This window comes from Onthophagus taurus, chromosome 10, assembly GCF_036711975.1.
Source record: "Onthophagus taurus isolate NC chromosome 10, IU_Otau_3.0, whole genome shotgun sequence".
In the NCBI taxonomy this organism is placed as follows: domain Eukaryota; kingdom Metazoa; phylum Arthropoda; class Insecta; order Coleoptera; family Scarabaeidae; genus Onthophagus; species Onthophagus taurus.
In genome coordinates, this window is record NC_091975.1 from 7,193,710 (window position 1) to 7,212,251 (window position 18,542).

General features: G+C 32.0%; 2 protein-coding genes across 3 annotated transcripts; both read right to left on the bottom strand.

Annotated features, from left to right (window-relative positions):
- Nucleotides 1-221: 221 nt before the first annotated feature.
- Nucleotides 222-15,865, bottom strand: LOC111420428 (EEIG family member 2). 2 transcript variants are annotated; one of them, XM_023053408.2, is made up of 9 exons: nucleotides 15,761-15,865; nucleotides 13,984-14,204; nucleotides 11,781-12,092; nucleotides 11,541-11,704; nucleotides 8,290-8,518; nucleotides 7,379-8,047; nucleotides 1,438-1,581; nucleotides 784-995; nucleotides 222-734 (listed from the first exon to the last, which is right to left on the bottom strand). In XM_023053408.2, exons 2-9 carry the CDS (start codon nucleotides 14,154-14,156, stop codon nucleotides 613-615), a joined length of 2,025 nt encoding a protein of 674 aa, XP_022909176.2. In that variant the 5' UTR covers nucleotides 14,157-14,204; nucleotides 15,761-15,865; the 3' UTR covers nucleotides 222-612. The 2 variants fall into 2 exon arrangements, with proteins under 2 accessions (XP_022909176.2, XP_022909177.2); XM_023053409.2 differs by lacking the exon at nucleotides 1,438-1,581.
- A 773-nt stretch (nucleotides 15,866-16,638) lies between these two features.
- LOC111420426 (putative leucine-rich repeat-containing protein DDB_G0290503) lies at nucleotides 16,639-18,542 on the bottom strand. The gene is made up of 3 exons (XM_023053406.2): nucleotides 18,519-18,542; nucleotides 18,068-18,462; nucleotides 16,639-18,014 (listed from the first exon to the last, which is right to left on the bottom strand). The coding sequence occupies exons 2-3, from the start codon at nucleotides 18,456-18,458 to the stop codon at nucleotides 16,699-16,701; spliced, it is 1,707 nt and encodes a 568-aa protein (XP_022909174.2). The 5' UTR covers nucleotides 18,459-18,462; nucleotides 18,519-18,542; the 3' UTR covers nucleotides 16,639-16,698.

Below are 18,542 nucleotides of genomic sequence, written 5' to 3' on the forward strand. Positions count from 1 at the left end.
GTGAATCACCCGGTATAGTTTTTTCAATAGTCGAGTTTCGAACCAACTTCAAAATAATACCGATTAGTTCGGTAATTGAACGATAGATGGCGATATTATATAAATTACTGATGGTTCGAAACTCGGCTAAGGTAATTGAATAATAGATGGCGATCTTATTTAAATTATTGAGGGTTTGAAACTCGGCTAAGGAAAAATATACCAGGTGATTCAAAAAAACATTTAATTTTTTGAACATTTTATTTATAATTTATACAATTTTACGTTTTTTTAAATATAATACAACTTCTAATTAATATAAACTTACTTCTCTTCACATCTTAAATAAAAAAAACCTTTTTACACTTTTTTAAATAATTTACAAATAAATATTGTCGCCTAACTGTTTTTGGCCTCTCATCAAAACAAAATAAAAAAGATTAAATTAAAATGTTCGTATCACATTGGAAATTATATTTAATCAAAAAAAAACTCCAATTTCAACGATTATTATTTTTTTTCATCTTTAATACTGGGCAAAGTGTTTTAAATTTTTAATTCTTACATTAATAAATGAATAAATAAACGAAATCATCACCTTCCTTTCAAAATTTTGATCTCATTTTACTCCTGCTACCTTTTATCTTCCATCACCACCTGTTTAAAATGATGTCCAGTCGACATTTGTGATTTCACCTCGTGGTTTCCTAAGGAAGCTGTACCATCTTTGGCTATGAAAAGTTGTAAACCAGAATCTAAATGATCAAAATTAATAAACAATTAAAATAAATTAAATCAAATTACTTTCTGCCGAATCATCCGTTGGTTCTAAGTTGGTACTTTTTAGTAATTCTTCTATTAAATGATTCGGGTTCACCCTGGTTTCTTCGACTCTCCCGGTCGTTTGAACATTTTCTTCTTGGCTTTGACCGACTTTTTTACGTTTCTCTAAAGCCGCTTTAGCACGATCTAATGAGCCAGTTTCCGACAAAACCAAACTACTTGAACTTGGATTTCTATAAACAAAAAAAAGATCGATATAAAAGCTTATAAAAAAAATTAAAAAACAAAATCAACCCAATTTTTATTTTTAAAAAGCGTCATATGTACAGCAATTAATTTTTATGCTCTTTCTACAGCGTTTTTAATTATTTCATGTTTTAATTTCAAAACAAAAATCATAAATTAATAAATAAAAAGCTTAAAGCATGCTTACAAAAAAAATGGCCACAAACATGTTATTTTAGAAAACAAGGGAAAACAACATTCAAAAAAAATGCTTCATTAGATGAGTATCTAACAAATAAACGCATATAATCGATTTAATACTCAGAAATTAATTTTTTATATCAAAAGATCGGATTATAAGCAATATTTTTTTGAATACTCATTCTTAACAAAAACTAAATCAATTCAAATAAAATTTAAACGAGCTTAGGAGAGCTTTCTTTGACTAACGCTGTGACGCTCGTTCGACGAACTGTAGACGAGGTTTGAGCGCATTCTGAGGTAATTGCAGGAAGTTGATCGTCCGGACTTGTTATAACCGGAGCCAATTTGGGGCCTTGTTGTCCATCTAACAGTTTTCGATGCGACATACCTCTGCAAAATTGTTCATTTTGAACGGTATTAAAATAAATTCTTTTTCTTTTTCGATTTAATCGGGCTAAAATCGTTAATAATAACCTTAAACTTAATTTATTTAGCAATAAAATCATCTTAAAAACCATCACCAACCCCAAATTCAAACACAAAGTAACAAATTTAAGAAGAAAACCATGTTTAATTTTAATGTTAGTTCATTAAATAACGAAAATAAAAAGATTGTAGTCTATAAATACGCAATGACGGTAGAATTTAAGATACATCCCGGAAATAACTACTATTTCACACTTTTAATCAGTAAATGATTAACTACTAAAATTAATTAAGCAAAAAATTGGTGTATTTTAAAAAGAGTATTTATATATTTATTTAGTAGTTATTAATTACCCAACCCAACCCAACCCAAAAGTGCTTAATAATCAAAATGGGGACAAAATACGATTAAAAATCTTGTATAACAACAGTTATCTACACAAAAACAGAATCTAGCGACTGTTCGAATACGGTTTTTGTTCCCAACTGTTAATAAACTGCTTTTTCTAAGTGAAATAAATCATCAAATACAGGGTGTCCCGTTAAGCGTACGGAGCGGCTGTATCTCTAGAACGGTAAGACCTAGAGGTTTGGGAAAAAAATCCTTATAAGCAAAGTGACCAAGCGAAATAGCTGGGAATTATTTTGAATTAAAATTTAAAATTGAATTTGCCTTAAAATTTGCTAAATTTTAGTGAAAACCGCATCTCGATATCGCCACCCGTTCTCGAATTATAGAAGAAAATGTTAAAAACTCGAGTGCCATCAATCGGATCCAGTTACCTTATCGAGAAAAACAAATCACATAACCATGGTAACTGTAAACATGTCATTTACTAACGCAGAAGCGTATGATGAGTTATTTTCAATGTTTCGAATACGATACAACTGCATGGCAAAAATGTGCAATGATGCAATTACGACAAAGAAAGACATTTTTCTCTAGAAGTGTTTTTAAGATTGACTTAGCGATTACGGAAAACTGGCAACGTGTAGCCCATTCAGACATCTCTATGAATTCGTAAATCACATTGGTGCGCAATGTGATCTCTCATAATCTGAGAACTCCGAAAACAATTATCCACAAGAGTTCTCAAGAGAATAATATCTTCACCACGTTGTTTTACATCAGGCCTTAACAGATACCGATTATGATAACAGACTGAACTATTACCATTGACTTTTAAATATCATTTGGGCAAATCCAAACGTTTCATCACAAATGCTATGGATGCATGAAGCATGTGTCCACAAGCTGATGTAAACTTGCATAATATGCATTCTTGGTTCGAGCAAAACCCACATTGCTTTCACCCCTTTATCTATTGGGTAGACTAAACGACCTGACTTTTCAAGAAAAACCAATAACCAGAGAAAATATGACAAAACACTAAACACAAGTAGAAACGTATCTAGGGCCGAGACTTAAGCAGCTTATCGAGAAAAACAAAGCACATAGCCATGGTAACTATGGTAACTAGTTGAAAACATTGCGCTTTGACAACTGTCAAAACTTAATTCAAATAGTAATTGTCGGTTACAATTATTTTGTTTTACAATCATGTCTTTTACTAACGTAGAAGCGTATGATATGTTACGTATTTATTTTCAATGTTTGGAAAATGCTGTAAATGCATAGCGCGAATATGCAATACTCTACAAAGAAGACATTTTTCACGAGACGTGTTTTCAAGATTGGCTAGGCGATTACGGGAAACTGGTAATGTGCAACCTATTCAAGCACCTATAAGAACTCGCAAAACATGCATCGAGGAAAATATTATTAATGTTTTGGCCTACGTACAATTCGACCCCACATTGAGCACGAGAAAAATTTCCGACGACCTGGGAATCCCGAAAACAACTGTGCATAAGATTCTTCAAGAAAATAATATGCATCCCTACCATATTATTTTACATCAGGCCTTAAGAGAAGCCGATTATGATAACAGACTTAATTATTGTCATTGGCTGTTAAGTATAATTCGTGAAAATGAAAATTTTTTTATCAGAAATACTATGGACGGATCTTTCAATATCCACATGCATTATTGGTCGGAGCAAAATCCACATTGGATGCGACAGATAGAGCATCAAAATTGCTGGAGTTTGAATGTATGGTGCGGAATTGTGGAAGGAAAACTTATAGGCACACATTTTTTTGACGCAACACTTAACGGAGAACGATTTTTGGAATTTTTGAACGTTTTCCTTCCACCCCTTTTAGAAAACGTCTCCTTGGAAACAAGAAGGAACATGTAGTTTCAGCTTGATGGTTGTCCGGCGCACTATGACCGAAACGTACGTCAGCATTTAGATGAACTGTATCCGAATCGTGTTATTGGAAGGGGCAGTCTATCTCCTTGGCCGGCGCGTTCCCCGGATCTAACTTGTTTGGATTTTTATCTATGGGGTAGATTAAATGACCTAGTTTTTCAAGAAGAACCAACAACCAAGGAAAATATGATGGAGAGAATACAAAGTTCCATTAGAAATTTGTCCAGGGCTGATATTGAAGCAGCAGTTTTTTCCACCGAAACTAGAGCAAATAAATGCATCGAGAATGATGGAAAACATTTTGAACATTTATGAGCTATTTTTAGCTAAAAGTTGAGTGTTATGGTTTATTTTGTTTTATTGTTATAGCTGATGTTTCGTTGATCTTTAAACACGCTTCAAAAATGGTTTTGAACCAGTAGAAGGAACCTCTGGATAAAGTGTGAAGGAAGGCTCTACGTAATAAATTTTTATGCTCTGTGATTTGTTTGTTAAGATAATGTGATCAGATTGAGGTATACGAATTTTTAACATTTTCTTCTATAATTCGAGAACGGATGGCGATATCGAGATGCGGTTTTCACTAATATTTAGCAAATTTTATGATGACTAAGGATCTGTGAAGTAAATAGTACCGTTCCATTTAACTTTTTTTCAAAAATCACAAAAATAGGTCATCGCTGCAGATAACGCCCTCTAGCTTATTTGTTTTAAACCAAAAAATAAAATGCTCTTTCAAACGAGACCAAAAATATTCAAATCGGTTGAATGGTCCAGGAGATATTAAAATGTAAACATTTAAAAACGCATTGGCCTCCCCCTCCCTTATTATGACAGATATGAGAAATATCGCAAAACAAAAGCGATGCGGTATTATCCAAGCTACTAAATGATGTTGTCAAAGTTATAGCTCATCGTCTAACTTTCTGAGATAGAGGGAATTTTATGTTTCTCTATGGCAGTTACGCCCCCTAGCGGTCGAATTACGAAGTTCAAAATAATTTCCAGCTATTTCTCTTGCCCACTTTGCTTATAAGGATTTTTTTCCCAAACCTCTAGGCCTTACTGTTGTTGAGATACAGCCGCTCCGTACGCTTAACGGGACACCCTGTATATAAACAAAATATTTCTAGGTCTAGTGTTCTTTCTAGTATTAACCCAAAGACAATCTAACAGGACTGCTACATCCATTGTTATTTTGTAGCCCACTATGGGTTGGTTGCAAATACTCTACGTCACACTATTAGCCACGCCCATTTAACTGTCATTGAGTTCTATGTGTTTGCTGTGTGTTTTTAGAAGTTATATAATAGATATTTGATTTACTTTTGAAGTTAATATGAATACATCCATGATATAACCTCTAAAAATATACAGCAAACGCATAAAACGCAATGACAGTTAAATGGGCGTGGAAATAGTGTGACGTAGTGTGCGGGCACGTTGTCACAACAATGGATGTAACAGTCCTGTTAGATTCTACTGTCCTTGGTATTAACCCAAGAAACAAGGACAGTAGAATCTAACAAGACTGCTACATCCATTGTTATTTTGTAACCCACTACGGGTTGGTTGCCTGCACTCTACGTCACACTATTAGCCACGCCCAGTTAACTGTCATTGACCCATATGCATTTGCTGTGTGTTTTTAGACGTTATATGATAGACATTCGATTTACTTTTGAAGTTAATATGAATACATCCATGATATAACCTCTAAAAATATACAGCAAACGCATAAAACGCAATGACAGTTAAATGGGCGTGGAAATAGTGTGACGTAGTGTGCGGGCACGTTGTCACAACAATGGATGTAACAGTCCTGTTAGATTCTACTGTCCTTGGTATTAACCCAGGAAACAAGGACAGTAGAATCTAACAAGACTGCTACATCCATTGTTATTTTGTAACCCACTACGGGTTGGTTGCCTGCACTCTACATCACACTATTAGCCACGCCCAGTTAACTGTCATTGACCCATATGCATTTGCTGTGTGTTTTTAGACGTTATATGATAGACATTCGATTTACTTTTGAAGTTAATATGAATACATCCACGATATAATCTCTAAAAATATACAGCAAACGCAATGACAGTTAACTGGGCGTGGCAAATAATGTGACGTAGTGTGCGGGCACGTTGTCATAACAATGGATGTAGCAGTCCTGTTAGATTCTACTGTTCTTGGTATTAACCCAAGGAACAAGGACAGTAGAATCTAACAGGACTGTTACATCCATTGTTATGACAACGTGCCCGCACACTACGTCACATTATTTGCCACGCCCAGTTAACTGTCATTGAGCTCTATGCGTTTGCTGTGTATTTTTAGAGGTTATATGATAGACATTTGATTTACTTTTGAAATTAATATGAAGACATCCACGATATAACCTCTAAAAATATACAGCAAACGCAATGACAGTTAACTGGGCGTGGAAAATAGTGAGACGTAGTGTGCGGGCACGTTGTCATAACAATGGATGTAGCAGTCCTGTTAGATTCTACTGTCCTTGGTATTAACCCAAGGAACAAGGACAGCAGAATCAAACAGGACTGCTACATCCATTGTTATTTTGTAGCCCACTACGGGTTGGTTGCCCGCACTCTACGTCACACTATTAGCCACGCCCAGTTAACTGTCATTGACCCATATGCATTTGCTGTGTGTTTTTAGACGTTATATGATAGACATTCGATTTACTTTTGAAGTTAATATGAATACATCCACGATATAATCTCTAAAAATATACAGCAAACGCAATGACAGTTAACTGGGCGTGGCAAATAATGTGACGTAGTGTGCGGGCACGTTGTCATAACAATGGATGTAGCTGTCCTGTTAGATTCTACTGTCCTTGGTATTAACCCAAGGAACAAGGACAGCAGAATCAAACAGGACTGCTACATCCATTGTTATTTTGTAGCCCACTACGGGTTGGTTGCCCGCACTCTACGTCACACTATTAGCCACGCCCAGTTAACTGTCATTGAGCTCTATGCGTTTGCTGTGTATTTTTAGAGGTTATATGATACACATTAATACATCAAAAAAAATAAAACTATAAACGTCTAAATATAGCATAGGCATAAAACACAATAACAGCTGATTGGGCGTAGTAAATGGGTTGACGTAATGTGCGGGCACATTCTCACAACAATGGATGTAGCAGTCCTGTTAGATTCTACTGTCCTTAGTATTAACCCTAATTTTAATTGTTAAGCATTTACCAATTCAAAGTGTAAAATAATAGTTGGCTACCCATGCATAACGTCATAAACGAGCCGTCAAGCTTTGTATCTATTCCCAGGATCCTTATAGATTCTAGCGTCCTTGATAAATACGTACATTAAGTCGTAGAAAACTTTGGAAACTGAAAAAACTGGTTTATTTAAAGCATAAATCACCAAAACAAAAACTAAACAAGAAAAAAAAGGAAACAAAACTAGAAGAAAAATGAATTTAACCAATATAATCCTACCTTTTCATTCCTTGACCATTACAACTCCAATTTTCCGTCTGGTTACCAAACCTTAAGGAATTTAAGGAAGAGGTGCGATTATTTTGTAATAACCCAGGATACCTCGGTGGCGAAGGTGCTTTAGGAACTTTAAATTCACCGGATTTCGGTGTCGAATGAAAAACGCCGTTTTGTTGTTGTTGTTGATGAAGAGATAACTTTTTACGTTTTTGAATCGGGGTTAAAAGTGAAAATAAATTATCGGATTTTTCAACGAAATTCTCGATCTTAACCACATTTCTGTTTCGCGAAATTTGGACTTCGCTCGCGGAACGCAAAACGCCCGAATCGTTTAGGTTCGTTTTGTCGCCGTCGCTTTTGCGATTGTACATTTTCTCGAATTTGACCGGATCTAAAGAGAAGCTTTTTTGCAAATCGAAACTGTTTTCTAACCAATTCGAATCGAGGGTGTCGTCGGGGGTACGATAATCGTCACTGTTATCGGTGCTTAATTGACTCAGTTGCGATTGATAATTTTTTGGTGTCGCATACGTTGATAAATTAGAACGGTTTAATCCGTTGGGAGAGAACGTTTTTTGATGGGGTAATTTTTCGGGGGTGTTTAAAGGTGATGGTACTTCAGGATGAGTTGTTGGGATATAACAAGTTGTTGTGATCCGTATTGGTTTCCTAATTTTAAAAACAAAAATTAAAAAAAAAAACAACAAAGAATAAAAAATAGAAATCATGCGAAGAAAAAGATAATTTATCGTTTTGTTTTCCCAAAATCTAATTTAATAAAAAAAAAACATATAAGCTCTAAGTAAGCTTAATTTTAATCTCCCAAAATAAAGATGATTTATTCTATAAAGTTATTTACACCAATTCCTTCCTCCCATTTTATTTAAATTAATTTTTTAATCACAACTCACCGTATATGTCCTGAATCCCCGGAACTACTCTGTCTACTATGAGAATGTGAGTGAATACTACTATAACCCGAAGCTTTCGACATTTGACTCGTATTCGATGAGTTTCTTGAGTGCCCCTGTTCACAATGCCCTTCATCTTGTTGATCTTGGTTAATTTGAGCCGACGATTCTTCCGTTGAAATCGTTATGGGGACGTTATTTTCTATTAAACTAGGTCCTTTAACTAAATCTAAAACAAAAATTTTTATATAAACATTTGTTAATACCTTTTAAAGATAAAATAAATTTTTAGGTTAAATTTTTAATGTCAAACTTATTAAACGGCCATCTTTTTTACGAATCACCATGGTAACGCAGGTTGGTTAACTTTATAATATAAAATTATTAAAATTAAATTAATTTTAGTATTTGAATTTAAATTAATTTTGTAATTTGAATTAATTAAAATGTTAAATACGAAATAAAATTGAATAAAATTGTTATTAAAAATAAATTAATACACTAAAAAATAATTTCTAACCTCACTTTTTAGGTGAAAGTGAGGTTAAGACTCTTTTAGAGTGTTTTAAAACGATTTTTGTCTTTATTATGAAATAAATCAGAAATTAGCTTTTATTAAGTGTTTGTTGAAAATCTCAAATCCTAGGACCAAAATAGATTTTTTCATTTAGAAACTAACCGAAGATGTGAATTAGTTCATTTTTTAGGTGAACTGTAGAATATTTTGATTATAAACACACGATTACTTGCTTGTATTCGAAATATTAATAAAATAAGTCCACAAAATATCCTAACCGAGATACTTCCCCAATGTGTTGAAAATTACAGAGTTAAATGCTTCCAAAATAGCAATTATTACTTTAGAAACAAACTAATTTTTATGTTAATAGATCGTTAAACATTTCTGTACTTGGTGTGTAACTGTATTGTGATATACAGTAAGTAAGAACTCCTAAATCAAGGCGAAATTACTCCAAATAACTCAAGGATTACGTTGTAGGGGGAAACCTTGCTTTAAGAAATCTAACGGTTTTAGAAGATGGAGTTCCTCAGATGCAAAAGATCTATTTTTAATCTAAAACAAATATTTCTATATAAACATTTAATAACACCTTTTTAAAGATAAAATAAATTTTTAGGTTAGATTCTTCTGTCAAACTTAATAAACGGCCATCTTTTTTTTACGAATCACCATGGTAACGCAGGTTGGTTAACTTTATAATATAAAATTATTAAAATTAAATTAATTTTAATATTTGAATTTAAATTAATTTTGTAATTTGAATTAATTAAGATGTTAAATACGAAACAAAATTGTATAAAATAATTATTAAAAATAAGTTAAATTAGATTAATACACCAAAAAATAATTTCTAACCTCACTTTTTAAGTGAAAGTGAGGTTAGGACTCTTTTAGAGTGTTTTAAAACGATTTTTGTCTTTATTATGAAATAAATTAGAAATTAGCTTTTATTAAGTGTTTGTTGAAAACCTCAAATCCTAATAAACTTTGAGTTCTTGTCAATGATGGACCAAAATAGATTTGTTCACTTAGAAACTAAACGTTTATGTGTATTAGTTCATTTTGGAGGTGAACTGCAGAAAATTTTGATTATAAACACACAATTACTTGCTTCTATTCGAAATATTAATAAAATAAGTCCACAAAATATCCTAACCGAGATACTTCCTCAATGTGTTGAAAATTACAGAGTTAAAAGCTTCCAAAATAGCAATTATTACTTTAGAAACAAGCTAATTTTGACGATAATAGATTGTTAAACATTTCTGTATTTGGTGTGTAACTGTATTGATATACAGTAAGTAAGAACTCCTAAATCAAGGCGAAATTACTCCAAATAACTCAAGGATTACGTTGTAGGGGGAAACCTTGCTTTAAGAAATCTAACGGCTTTTAGAAGATGACTCCAATCATCAGATACAAAAGATATATTTCTAATCTAAAACAAAAATTTCTATATAAACATTTAATGATTCCTTTTTAAAGATAAAATAAATTTTTAGGTTAAATTTTTAATGTCAAACTTATTAAACGGCCATCTTTTTTACGAATCACCATGGTAACGCAGGTTGGTTAACTTTGTAATATAAAATTATTAAAATTAAATTAATTTTAGTATTTAAATTTAAATTAATTTTGTAATTTGAATTAATTAAGATGTTAAATACGAAGCAAAATTGTATAAAGTAATTATTAAAAATAAGTTAAATTAGATTAATACACCAAAAAATAATTTCTAACCTCACTTTTTAGGTGAAAGTGAGGTTAGGACTCTTTTAGAGTGTTTTAAGACGATTTTTGTCTTTATTATGAAATAAATTAGAAATTAGCTTTTATTAAGTGTTTGTTGAAAATCTGAAATCCTAATAAACTTTGAGTTTTTGTCAATGATGGACCAAAATAGATTTGTTCACTTAGAAACTAAACGTATTAGTACATTTTAGAGGTGAACTGTAGAATATTTTGATTATAAACACACGATTACTTGCTTGTATTCGAAATATTAATAAAATAAGTCCACAAAATATCCTAACCGAGATACTTCCCCAATGTGTTGAAAATTACAGAGTTAAAAGCTTCCAAAATAGCAATTATTACTTTAGAAACAAACTAATTTAAAAAAGCTTTAATACAGTAAGTAAGAACTCCTAAATTAAGGCGAAACTACTCCAGACAACTCAAGTATTGCATTATAGGGAAAAACCTTGCTTTAAGAAATCAACGAGCTTTTAGAAAATGGAGGACTCCATCCTCAGATACAAAAGATATATTTCTAATCTAAAACAAAAATTTATATGTAAACATTTAATTAATAATTCCTTTTTAAAGATAAAATTAATTTTTAGGTTAGATTCGTCTGTCAAACTTAATAAACGGCCATCTTTTTTTACGAATCACCATGGTAACGCAGGTTGGTTAACTTTGTAATATAAAATTATTAAAATTAAATTAATTTTAATATTTCAATTTAAATTAATTTTGTAATTTGAATTAATTAAAATGTTAAATACGAAATAAAATTGAATAAAATTGCTAAAATTCTTATTAAAAATAAATTAATACACCAAAAAATAATTTCTAACCTCACTTTTTAGGTGAAAGTGAGGTTAGGATTCTTTTGGAAACCTTGCGTTAAGAAATCCAAGAGCTTTTAGAAGATGGAGGACTCCAGCCTCAGATACAAAAGATCTATTTCTAATCATTTTTTCAATATAATCTCAAAACAAACCTGAATTTAATAATTGTGGACGTTTTTTAGGTAAACTACCAAAACCAGAACTTCCACTTGCTGTAGAACCACCTAAAGAACTACTAGAAAAGTCATCTAAAGTCCTCGTATCCGCATTATTATCTTCATTTCCAATTTGTTTGTGTTTAGGCGCTGGAGATGGCCTACAAAAAAATATTTGATTTATTAAAATTAATATATTTCATTCTAATTAATTATTTATAAACAGTTTAGACTTACACTTTAAAGAGAATATCGCCGGAGAGCATATGCATTTTAATCGAAAACTTCAACATGCTATTATCTTGTCGATGTCGCGCATCGTAACCTTCCAAAAGAGCCTTTTTCGAAATCTCCCCAGCTCCCGCATACTCGGCAAGATTAATGTCGACGAAACCCAACTTTGTGAAGGACCTGCCTCCTTTACATTCCTTCCGGACGGAAATTCGTAAAATGCAACGTTCCAAAACGCACGTCGAAGCATTCGCAAACATTTTACAAGGAAACGAAAATTTCGAACCCCATTTCACGGCGTGATCTTTCACTTCTTGCCTATAAAACAAAATTAAAAAACGAACATAAAATTATTAACTTTTACTGTATTTTTAGTATAATAAAGGATTTTTTTTTGTTTTTACGCTCTAATTAAGTGACGTTGTAATAAATAGCTGGTATAAAATAATCACCGTGATTGTGACGTAAAAAAAAAGTTGTTTAGTACGTTTTAATCGTTGTGTATACGTAAGAAATGCGACGACGTAGAGGGAATTTTCGTTCTCGAAATCCTAAAAACGTTTATTATGCAATTTCGCGAATCCGTAGGCGTCCAACGGACAAGGACGTTCGAATTCCTATTCGTTTTTCTCGTTTTGTATTCCATTAAAGTAACACGATTCGATTTAGAATTTTTATACAAGCCAATTTTACAAATAACTTTTTTTAAATTATATTATAAGTTTGTTAAAGTTGCAAGTTTTTTTTTTTAATTAATTTTTAATGAATCAACTTGACCCAAAACGTTTTCGTTTTTTATGCTGTTTATCAATACGTTTTAACCTTGAGAGGCCAGTTTTTTTTTAGTTAGTAATTTCATAGAGATAATAATTGGGAACCGGCTGCTGTTGCTGCTGCATCTCGTTCCGTTTCATTTTTAAAACCTACACATCATCAAACACTCGTTTCCTGCTGAATAATTACGTTTATATCCTACAGGAAGTTCTCGTTTTCTAATTCTCTATTTATATACATATATTTATTAATCGTTATTTTAAAATTTTATTTATTAATTAACATCCGGTGGGGTTTTGGAGTTCGAACTCTTCGTTTCTATCCAGCTACAGAGTTTCCACTGATTCTTGTTGCATTGTATTCTTTCTTCTTAAAACTTGGATTACTTTAAATATACCAAACCCCGAACTTCTTTCCAAAACTCCTCAAAGATCCCGCAATATGATCTTCTAACTATCTATTTCTTCATATTTAATTGCTCATCTGTCCTCTTCCACCCTCATTTCATCCACCTTCATTTCCTCCCACACAATTCCTCTCTAAACCCCAGTACCAAATTTAGGAAGAAGATCTGAGGGCACCCACTACAGCTCTCTATGGTTCATAGCACATTACCTGATGTTTATTCATCATCTGAATGAATCTGACTATTGCTCTATATAGAATAGACTACTTAATATTATAGGATCACCCCCCATTTCGAGTTTGCTAAGGATTTAATTAGGTTAACATGTTTTTTCCAACTTAGTTTCTTGTTGATATGAAATCCCAAGTACTTGAAGCTCCCCACATACCCCACAGGGCTACCACCATTACATTCAATGCTTGAATTATTAAAAGTAATTATTTATTGTGCTTTTCTGTATACACTTTAGATCAACTTAGTTTATTTTCTTTCAATTCTAAATCACGAAGAAACGAAAATATGCAAGGTTTTTTGTGTCGTTTAGAAATTCTTTCGCAAGGAAACTTCTTTTAGAGTCACTTTTTTATAAATGGCAGTCTCTCTGGTATGTAAGCATAAATTTTAAACAAAACCCGTTTTGTTTATACGGTTAAGTTACGTAAAATATAACGGATAGCATTTTTTTTCAATACATAATAATAACGGAGTTGTTTTCAAAGTAACATTTCGTGATAAATCGAAATTAACTCACCCCTTATTACGACTTTTTCTGTTTATTTTGTGAGTCATTTTAAAAGCAGGTTAACGCACCCTCAACCCAACCCAATTTCCTTTCAATTCCATTTTATTTTTAATTTTTTTTTATACAATAACACTCGATAATTTAATAAAGGATCGATATCTCGGTCAGTTTACAATTACAAGTGAAAGCGAATGAGTTCAAACGACCTCAAATCGCCTTGAGAAACATCCTTGCCCCAGGATAAAATAAGTTTCATTTAAGTTAAGCTAAATTTTTGAGTCTCTCACCTTGTACTGTGATCTTGAAAGCTCCCCCCATCCAATAAACGGAGCTTGGCGAATAAAACGGCAGAAACAAACGGAACTTCAAGAAGATCCTCGATGACGACGTCCACTTGAAACTTGTATTTTTTCTTTTTACTCATAAAAGACGCCATTCCGGCGCCCCTTCCGTTTGTCATATAGACAAAATTATGGCATAACTAAGTAATGAAATGAATTTCTTTAAACTAGAAAGAAAAAAAATTAATTTGACGTAAGACATAACCTCAAATTCATTTCAATGAAGATTTAAGTTAAAAAAAATCACCCATACCTTATTTACTTATAAAAATTGACGAGTTTAAAGCTAAATTCTCCATTTTTTAATTATTTATGAATAAATTATATTTTTTTATGATAATTTCCCCAAAAATAATTATTTTTAGGGTTAACCTCAAACTTAACGTAGTCAGTGACGTTTCTATGGTAACCTAAGGTTGGTAAACTTTAAAATAATTAAATCACTACAGTTTTGTAGAATCGAATTTATTGACAATTATTGTATACCAGCTTAGGCATGACCCCAACAAGATTGGATCTTATAAAGGCTTGCCCCAGGGAAGCTCCTTTATTATTTAATTACTATATTAGAGACATCAGTAATGTTTTTTTAGTTTCAAGTAGCCAGGGATGTAACTTCTTGGCGGGAAAATCAACTTGTTTAAAATCGCTTTGAAATGAAATAATTTTTTTCTAAACCTTTTTAATTCAACCATCAAATCCAAATTCCAAACATAACAATAAAACGAGCGATCAGATAAAAAATATACAACATATTGTTTGATAACGAGGCGGATTTTATCGTCTTAAAAAAATAATTACCAAGTTCCCAAGTGAGTAATCCCTTAAAATATGATGTTGAATCATTGCAACATTATAACTCGATTAAATCTTAAAGGATTTGCGATTCCCATTAAAAAAAATTTTAATTTCACTTCCTAGTTCTCATTTAATCTTGATTCTTAATCAAAACCGCAAAGTTAATTTTTTTTTATTATATAAACAGTGTAAATATTTAAGAATTAATAAAATTAACGCGAAATAAATTAAGATTTCATAGAATTAATACAAATTTATGTGGAACAATAGCATGGTAAAAGATAAGGTCGCTCAAATAACAATTTCTCTCTTATTAAATGATATAATTCAAAACGAAAATAGATAATTAATTTTTTACGCAGTATTTAGGTTAACAATGAACAAAAGAGACTGTTTTAATGATTTAAAAAAAAACGGTTTGATTAAAATTGTCATTTTAAACGTCAAAGTGACATTAAAACGTCAAAGTGACGTTAAAACGTCATTTTTTTTTTAAGTTATGAATCAAAGATTTCAATCTGAGAATGATGAGCGGGCGTAGACTTTAAAGGGGCTAACCGGGGTCGCGACGATTTATAATGTCAAGACTATTAACAGAAATTAAACGCTCTTGTATTTGGCCAGGAGCCAGCATTCCCCTTTATATGCACTGAATAATTTTGTTATTTATAAGCGAGAGCGATGTCATACAACGGCGGGCGAAAATAAATTTTCAAATCGGTGAAATCCGGTTTTAGATTAAACTTATTTTTTATTATTAGCAAAATTAACTAAACAATCGTTTTTTAATAACCACATTTTTTTTCTATCCAAGAGGCGATGACACTGTCTCATCTAAGAACAAGTTTCGGTTCAGTTCGATCGCATTTTTTATTTTAAAACCATCGAGAGCGTTTTAAATGAAAATTACGTTATAAAGACTTACCTTTTATAGAAGTAACGATTTAGTAAGAAGTTTTCGGTCGATTTACGCGGAGGACACAGAACACAACACAACAGCCATTTTACTTGTACCGTACTGAAACTTGACAGACATTTTTTGACATATTTAGGGTTTAAAGTAATACCAACTTAATAATTTAAAAAAATACCAAAATAAGATGTGTCAAATAATTAATACATTTAATTTATTACTATTAAATTAAAAATAACAATTATTTTAATTAATTAATTTGATTTGATTGATTAATATAAAAAAAGAGTTCTTTTTAGTTTAGTTTATAATTTAATGATCACTTAGAAAAACTATTCATAGATGGCGTTTTAATAATTTTAATTTTAACAAATTATTACAAAATACATTTTAATTATAAACGAATTATTTCTTTTTTCTAGTAAACATTCTCTTATTCCTCAAATCAAATTTATCCTCATCGATATCGTCCAATTTCCCATCTTCGTCTAATCTGACACTTTCAATTTCTTTATCAGAAAATTGGCTTAAATCGTTATCTTCGCGAATTTTCTTTAACATTTCGTCTCCGTTATCGTCTTGAACGTTATTAATGGTTATGTTATTCAAAAAATTATCGCCCATCAAGGTGCTGTTTAAGAATTCATCGCAAAAACTGAAACTTGACAGACATTTTTTGACATATTTAGGGTTTAAAGTAATACCAACTTAATAATTTAAAAAAATACCAAAATAAGATGTGTCAAATAATTAATAATTTTAATTTATTACTATTAAATTAAAAATAACAATTATTTTAATTAATTAATTTGATTGATTAATATAAAAAAAGAGTTCTTTTTAGTTTAGTTTATAATTTAATGATCACTTAGAAAAACTATTCATAGATGGCGTTTTAATAATTTTAATTTTAACAAATTATTACAAAATACATTTTAATTATAAACAAATTATTTCTTTTTTCTAGTGAACATTCTCTTATTCCTCAAATCAAATTTATCCTCATCGATATCGTCCAATTTCCCATCTTCGTCTAATCTGACACTTTCAATTTCTTTATCAGAAAATTGGCTTAAATCGTTATCTTCGCGAATTTTCTTTAACATTTCGTCTCCGTTATCATCTTGAACGTTATTAATGGTGATGTTATTCAAAAAATTATCGCCCATCAAGGTGCTGTTTAAGAATTCATCGCAAAAATCCATCGTTGATTGTTGTTGTTTATCTTTTTTAAGCTTTTCTAACGTTTCAATTTCATTCAAATCGTTCACCGAAACAAACTTCAATTCGTTTTCGCGCTTTTCATTCTCAATAATCGCCTCTAGAATACTTTGGTCTGAGTTGATATCATCGATTTTGATTTCTTTGATGCTTTGGTTATTATCGGTTATCGTTTCTATTGGATTTACGTATTTTGCGATTGGGTCTTCTTCAACTTCGGGGATGTGAGTAAAATTTGAGTCTTTGGTGTTGACCGTTAATTCTTGGACTTCCCCGGCTCTTCCATGTTCGTCAATGACTTGATATTGGAGCGAATCTTTCGTTATGTTTTGAAGGACTTCGTCGGTGACGTTCATAAAACTCCCATCGTTCGTTTTAAACATTATCTCAACGTTCGTTGGGACGTTTCCCCCAAAAATTTGTCTCAATTTGTCGGTTATTGCTTCTTGGAGTCTTGGGCTGTTAACGTTATCGTATTGAAGAACTGGATTTCCAAGGACGTTTATTGGTTTTGTTAAAACTTGGTTTGTTAAGTTTAAAACTGGATTCAAAACCGATTGGTTTAACACGGATTGATTTAATACAGATTGATTCAAAACAGATTGATTCAAAACGGATTGATTCAAAACGGACTGATTCAAATCGGCGTAATTAACAACTTCTAAAGGAACTGCTTGAAGATGGTTTAAATTATCAATGTAAGGTTCTTCAGAATGCGGAATAAAGTTTTCCACCGTCGTTTCCGAACAAGAATCTTCAATAACGAACGAACTTAATTGATTGGTTGTTGCTAATTCTTTTTGTAAAGCTTCCAAAGCTAACCGGCTTGCAGCGGCTTCTTTAGCGCAAGCTTTTTCCGCCTCTGATTTCATATATTTTCGTTTTAATTTCCGGTGAAAATTCGTCGAATCACTCGGAATTGTGGTTATTTTATCGGGATTTGAGGAGGATTGGTTAACATTGACGTTATTCATAGGGAAATAGGTACTCGAATATTTAGGTTTCTTCGTTAGAAATAATGGGTGAGGTATTTGGAGGGTTTCATCTAAAAAATAGCCAAAACATAACCTAAAAAATTTCCTAATTGTTGTTTTTTACCTATTTGATAATGATTGTCGGCTGCTAAAGCTTGGACCCCGCGAATCTCAAACATTTTCGCCGCGGCGATAAAAAATTTAAAGTTTTCTTCGGCAATGTTCGTTTCGCCGCAATACATGAACTCAACGAGGGCTTTAACGACGGCAAAATCCAAGCCGTTAACGACGATTTGTTCGACGCCGGAATTCTTTTCTAAATGTTCACGGAAATAGCCGCTATTGGCGGCTAAGACGCATTTGTGAGCGTGAACTGTGCTATTTCCGCATCTAATCGCGATGTCCACCAAACTTTGATGCTCCACCAGCGAACACAAAGACGACGAAACCATTTTCGCGTGATCGTCGTATTGAACACAATAACGGTTCTTGTTGGATTCTTTTTTAAAGTTCATTTAACTAAGGATTAATAAATTAAGGGAGATTTTAATGAGAAATTATGGTTTTAAACTCACCAGGAAGAAGAATTGACAGCTACA

Bases quoted from the DNA above. Each gene is read 5' to 3' on its own strand.
- LOC111420428 (XM_023053408.2), bottom strand. From the start codon at position 14,156: ATGACAAACGGAAGGGGCGCCGGAATGGCGTCTTTTATGAGTAAAAAG. The intron at 11,705-11,780 runs GTAAGTCTAAAC...ATTTTTTTGTAG, and splicing joins GGCGATATTCTCTTTAAAGT to GCCATCTCCAGCGCCTAAAC. The intron at 8,519-11,540 runs GTTTGTTTTGAG...TTTTTGTTTTAG, and splicing joins TCCACAATTATTAAATTCAG to ATTTAGTTAAAGGACCTAGT.
- LOC111420426 (XM_023053406.2), bottom strand. From the start codon at position 18,458: ATGAACTTTAAAAAAGAATCCAACAAGAACCGTTATTGTGTTCAATAC. The intron at 18,015-18,067 runs GTAAAAAACAAC...GCTATTTTTTAG, and splicing joins CGACAATCATTATCAAATAG to ATGAAACCCTCCAAATACCT.